The 5,989-nt window shown below is 60.8% G+C and overlaps 1 protein-coding gene across 1 annotated transcript; it reads right to left on the reverse strand.

Moving 5' to 3' along the window:
• Positions 1–251: 251 nt before the first annotated feature.
• On the reverse strand, positions 252–3,204 carry LOC308607566 (forkhead box protein J1-like; the record flags this gene model as incomplete). The annotated part of the gene is made up of 2 exons (XM_081219588.1): positions 252–1,019; positions 2,707–3,204. The coding sequence occupies 2 exons, from the start codon at positions 3,202–3,204 to the stop codon at positions 252–254; spliced, it is 1,266 nt and encodes a 421-aa protein (XP_081075714.1).
• Between the last annotated feature and the right edge of the window lie 2,785 nt (positions 3,205–5,989).

The raw sequence follows: 5,989 nt of genomic DNA on the forward strand, positions 1-5,989 counted from the left end.
GGATCCATGAAACACTGTGTGTATGGGGGGCTGGGGAGCGGAGGCAGCAATTTTGGTCCTGGGCCCCAATTCTCAGCCTGCTGGACTAGAATCTGAGGATGGCCTGGGCTGGGGGCCGTGTGGCCTGGTGGGTTGACCGGGCCCAGCCCCTGCCTGGGTGGTAGGGTGTCCATGGGCCTGCACTGGCGGGGAGGGGGGCAGTCTGGGCCCAGACTTCGGTGCTGTCTGGAGGTGGGGCAGGGCCTGGCTTCTTACAAGAAGGCGGCCAGGCTGGCCCAGTCATGCAGGTCAGAGGCCAGTGTGGCATCCCCGGCCTCAAAGAGGGGCTCGGGGGGCAGGGAGCTACGGGTGCTCTCGTCCCAGGGATGCTCCAGGAAGGATGGGGCCAGGAAGGTCTCATCAAAGTCCAGGCTTTCGGTAGCCTGCTCCACTGGAGGCCCCAAGGTAACAGGGCAGTCGATGTGGTGGCCATGGATGGTGAGGTCCACGTCCCCGTGTGAGGCAGGGCTCAGCGGCGGAATCAGCTCCGAGGTCTCCAGCGTGCCCAGCTCCCCGTCCAGCTTGCCAGCGTCCAAGATGGCCTCCCAGTCAAAGTTGCCCTTGAGGGGTTCCAGCTCAGCCTGCTCCTCCTGGGTCAGCAGCAGGGGGCTGGAGGGCCGCGGGACCTTGGCCTCCTGCTTGGGCAGCGGCTGTTGACGCTTACGCCCCAGCCTGCCCTCGCCTGCACCCCAGCCCACCTCCCCAGTGGCCTCCTCGAACTCCCGCAGCAGCTGCTGGGCCTCGGCGCTCACGGTCAGTGGCCCGGCCCATGGGGCGGCACTGGGCTCTGGCGCGGCCTGGCGGGCAAAGGCCGGGTGGATGTGGACTGGGGGCAGCCGCCGCTTCTTCAAGGCCCCACTCAGCAGCCGCTCGGCGTACTGGGGGTCGATGCGCCAGAAGCCCCCCTTGCCTGGCTCGTCCTTCTCCCGAGGCACCTTGATGAAGCCCTTCTTCAGGGACAGGTTGTGGCGGATGGAGTTCTGGACACAGGGAGATAGGAGAGAAGGAAGACAGCTGGGAGAGTGGGTGGGGTCAGTGATGGGGGGCTCCTAGCGCCACTGCCAGTCCCACCACCACCTTCTCTCCGATGGGGGCAGGGGAGACAGAAGCGCTGCTCCGAGCGGGAGGCTCTGGGACACCCGCCACGGGGCACCAGGAGCTGGGAGTGCTGTCGGGGGCTTTTGTTCCCATTTGCCAGGACATCTGCCTGCTCAGTCATCCGAGCCCTGAGCCGCAGGGTGGTTCTCAGTGCCGGCCTGTCCTGCCCTCCCTCCCTTACCCCGCTGCTTGCGGCCTCTGGTCAAAGGCCTTGGCTCCCCCAGGTCCTGGACGGCCATCTCCCTCTGCCTGGGCCTGGCTGGCCTTCTCTGTTTGTGAAATGAGTGAGTGGGTGTGAGGGTGTGTGTGTGTGGTGGGGGATGAAGTGTGGGAGGATCTGATGACTTTCCTTGTTTCTAGAGCCGGCTGCGGGCCTGGGCCCTCACCCACCTTGTCCCCCTCCTCCCACCCCAGGCTCTGAGGCCTCAGTTGATTATTACCCAGCCAAGAGCATAGCGCTCATTCCTGGGGGCTCTCAGGCTTGGGGTAGGGTGGGGGGTGGTGGAGGGTCTCTGCTTTCTCACCAAGGTTACAAATGGTACCTGCCCCAGGGTCAGGGCCCACGCAAACGTGGAATAGCTGTGATCACAGGAACTCTGATCCTGTGACCTGTGCCACAGGGAAGGATCTGTGCATCCTCAGGGTCTCTGTCCCCAAGTAGCCCCTGATCCTGATGGTCGAAGAGGCTGAGGGCAGTGTGTGCCCAGCCTGAATCACCATCCTGCCTTGTTCACGCCTGGGTGCACAGTCCAGACCACGCTGGGGCACAGGGGTCTGGGGCCTGGTGGGTGGGGCCGGCAGGTGAGTAGTGCGCCCTGGCAAGACTGGGAGGTTTACATGGTGGTCTGGGCCCCTTGGCTGCTCTGTGCCAGGTTCCGGAGACTTGGAACATGAAGCCAGTGTGGGAGGAAAGAGCCCCTGTGGAAAGCACGTGGCTGAGATAATTGTCCCCGCAGGGAGGTTGATGAGAAGAGGGGGAGGAGTGTAGGCAGGAATCTAGGGAGGGCTTGGGGTGGGGGCTGGCACAGCAGCTTTCGGAAGGCCCCGTAGCCCTTCCACTGGGACACAGATGGCCACCACACCCTGCAGCACACCCCTCTCCCCTCCCAGAGCCCCTCCAGCCAACTGAAAGCAGGCGGGATGCAGAGCCGGGCAGCAACCATGCTCTGCCTCCAGTCAGGCCCTGACAAACTGACCTTGAGGAGGGTAGTGTGTAGGAATTCCAGGACTTGGGACACAAATGTGTCCCTCAGTCCATCAACCTACCCTGGGGGGCTGTGTCCACGCATAGTTCAGCCCTGGTCTTTGGGCTGAGCCTGCCGGATGAGGGACAAGTTCTTTCCACTTGAACCTCTATGTCGGCACCCCTGCAGCCCTCTGAACATCCTCCCTCCTCCGTCTCTGAAGTCAAAGGGGCAGCAGTCCAAGCACTGGGCTCCCTTGAGGTCCTTCCTGGACGGCCTTCCTCTCTCGGGGCCCTGGCCGTACCGCGCCTACTTGGCCTGCGGATCTGGGATGTGAGTCCAGTCCGCGCGGGCATGGGCAGGGAGGGAGGGAGTGCCTCCCTACCTGCCAGGTGGGATCAGCGTGGCGGAAGTAAGAGAAGTTGTCCGTGATCCACTTGTAGATGGCCGACAGGGTGATCTTGGTGGCCTTGCTGGCCTGCATGGCCATGCAGATGAGCGTGGCATACGAGTAGGGCGGCTTCACGTGCGGGTTGGTGGCGTAGTCCACGTCGTCGGGAGGCGAGGCCTGCAGCCCCGAGGGGGCGCTCCGCGGCGTGCACAAGGACGTGGGCTTGCCGGGTGTGTGCGGCTGCCCCAGGCAGGCGGGGTCCGCCGCCAGGGGAGACCCCGGCTCGGCCGAGCCTGACAGCTCATGGTAGCCGTGAGGGTCGGTCTCCCCTGAAGGCAGGGCGGGGACCTTGGCGTTGAGAATGGAGAATTCCTGCAGCCACTGCAGGCTGGTCAGGCTGTCATTCAGGGCGTTGGACTCCTCCAGGCCGCCTTCCGGTCCGGCCTCCTCCGCTGCCCCTGCTCCCGAGACGCGTAGCCAGCTCTCCGCCATATCTGCGGGCACTCTCCAAGGGGGCTGTCAACATCCACGAGCCGAGCCGAGGGTGGCCGCCGAGCTCTCCGGCCCGCTGACTCCCGCGGCTTCAGTTACGCAGCCTCCCGGAAGCGGGCTTCCATCCCGCGATCCGGGGGTAGCCTCCTCCAAAGGGAATGTGGTGCCTGAGGGGACCAGAGCGGGAACTGAGCCCTCTTTCCCCACCCCCGAGGGGAGAGTGTGGGCGAGGGGGGAGGCTCTTACTAAAATCCTTCCTGCAGTTGGGGAGGATCTTTTACTGCCGAGGTCTGGGAAACAGAAGGTGTGCCCGGGGGTCCGACCCACAGGGAGTTCGCCTCGCTCTTTTCCTCTTGGATCTTTTAGAGGAGACTTAATTAGCCAAACGAGGGAATAGTGTAGGGGCATGCGAGGCCACCCCTTTCTCCCTCAAAGCGGGGAATTAACCCCCCTCTCTCCGTCCACAACCAATGGAAATGGAGCGAGAGAGTCCAGGAGGGCAGTACGACGGGTCGGGGGTCGGGGGAGGTCGTCTGATCTTTGAAAAGGGAAGGAAGGAAAGAATACAGAGAGTTATAAGGGGGCGGGAAGTGAGTGTCCCCCAAACGCCTCTGATGTCAGTCCCCGGGCCCACCACTTCCGTCGGGGACGGATGGGAGAGCGGGCTGGTACTGACGCCCTCCCTTCCCACGGCCTGCAGCCCTCCCCGTCCCTTACCTGGCTCAGAGCGCAGCCCGGGCCAAAGGAAGGTTCTCAAAGAAATTCCTCCCACCGCCCACCCTCACCGCGGCTCTCTGCTCCCAGCTCGAGGGCCCAGCCAGCAATCCTCGTCGCCACTCACGCCCGCCGGCGCCTCTCTGAAAGCCAGCGGCCAGGGACCGGCACTCAGTAGCCGCTCACAAGGCGTCTCCTGCTGCCGTGGCGACGCCCCGCCCATATAAACAGCTTCCGCTTCTGCCATTGGCCAGGGCATCTCCAAAGAGACCGCGGGCTCTTAACCGCTCTCTCACGCGGTAACTCTCTTCCAGCTCCCTCCTGCCGCCCTCTCCCGCGCGCGACCCAGTCCCCTACCCGCCATCGCGTCCCGGCTCCGCGCATTCCCGCCCGAGGGCCCCGCGCAGGGCTCGGAGAGGCGCGCGGCTCGGCGCTCCCGCAGAGGCCCCGGGGCCCTCGGCGAGCAGTTCGCCTCGGGAACCGTACTCCGCCCCACCCCCTTCCCATCTGGGCTGCTCAGAGGTGGCGACGGCTCCTGGGACGCAGCCCGTGGCGCGGGGCCAGGGCTGTGTGCATGCTTGGGGCTTTCCTTTCCTCTCCTCTGGGCTGCGAGTGGCACTTCCTCACGTTTCTGCGGCCTGTCCCTGTCTCCCGACCGAGTGTCGTCTTGGTGCCCGCAAGCAGGTCTGACTCTCCGATGCCACCTGCCGCTCAGGTCCGCAGAAACCGCAGCCCCCGTCCCAGACACCCCAAGGCGGCTAGGGTAATCCAGTGTTTCCCGGTAAGCGCTCCCTCCCCGCCCCGTCCTCAGCAAGATTCCCAGAAGCTGACATTCCAGAGGCTTCTTCGCAAGTGCTCTCCCTCCTTTCCAGATAGCCGAGGAAACAGAGCCGGTGGGTGAAACCCAGGAAAGCGGTGGACTTGCCAAATTCTGTGACTGGGGTCATTTGCCCCATTAATTTCACTAGCCTTTAAGTGACAGACTAACGGTGGACTGTGGTCCTTCCTCCTCCCCTCCGCCAGCCTCCCTCTAGTCACCAGCTTTCCTGCTCTTCAATGATTGAGGAGCAGCAGTTGGAAGTTCTCTGGTTGAAGGGGGTGGGTGGAGGTGAGGGCTCCTTATCAGGCCTCTGCGCAGGAGCTGTGCCCAGGGGATGGTACACCAGCTCCCACCCAGAAACATGTCTTTCCCTCTACCCCTTGCCCTCTCTCACTCCTCCATGTCAGCTTGTCTTGAGTCAAAGTTTTTTTTTTCTTCCCAAGTATTTATTGTTTTTATTTTTATTTTATTTTTAGTTTTTTATTAGTTTCTGCTTTATAACAAAGTGCATCAGTCATACATATACATCTGTTCCCACATCCCTTCCCTCATGCATCTCCCTCCCTCCCACCCTCCCCATCCCACCCCTCCAGGCGGTCACAAAGCACCGAGCTGATCTCCCTGTGCTCTGCTGCTGCTTACCACTATCTATCTACCTTACGTTTGGTAGTGTATATGTGTCCATGCCTCTCTTTCGCTTTGTCACAGCTTACCCTTCCCCCTCCCCATATCCTCAAGTCCATTCTCAAGTAGGTCTGTGACTTTATTCCTGTTTTACCCCTAGGTTCTTCATGACATTTTTTTTAATTCCATATATATGTGTTAGCATACGGTATTTGTCTTTCTCTTTCTGACTTACTTCACTCTGCATGACAGACTCTAGGTCTATCCACCTCATTACAAATAGCTCAGTTTCGTTTCTTTTTATGGCTGAGTAATATTCCATTGTATATATGTGCCACATCTTCTTTATCCATTCATCCGATGATGGACACTTAGGTTGTTTCCATCTCTGGGCTATTGTGAATAGAGCTGCAATGAACATTTTGGTACATGCCTCTTTTTGAAGTATGGTTTTCTCAGGGTATATGCCTAGTAGTGGGATTGCTGGGTCATATGGTAGTTCTATGTTTAGTCTTTTAAGGAACCTCCATACTGTTCTCCATAGTGGCTGTACCAATTCACATTCCCACCAGCAGTGCAAGAGTGTTCCCTTTTCTCCACACCCTCTCCAGCATTTATTGTTTCTAG

This window comes from Mesoplodon bidens, assembly GCF_964165515.1.
Source record: "Mesoplodon bidens genome assembly, chromosome: 19".
Lineage (NCBI taxonomy): Eukaryota > Metazoa > Chordata > Mammalia > Artiodactyla > Ziphiidae > Mesoplodon > Mesoplodon bidens.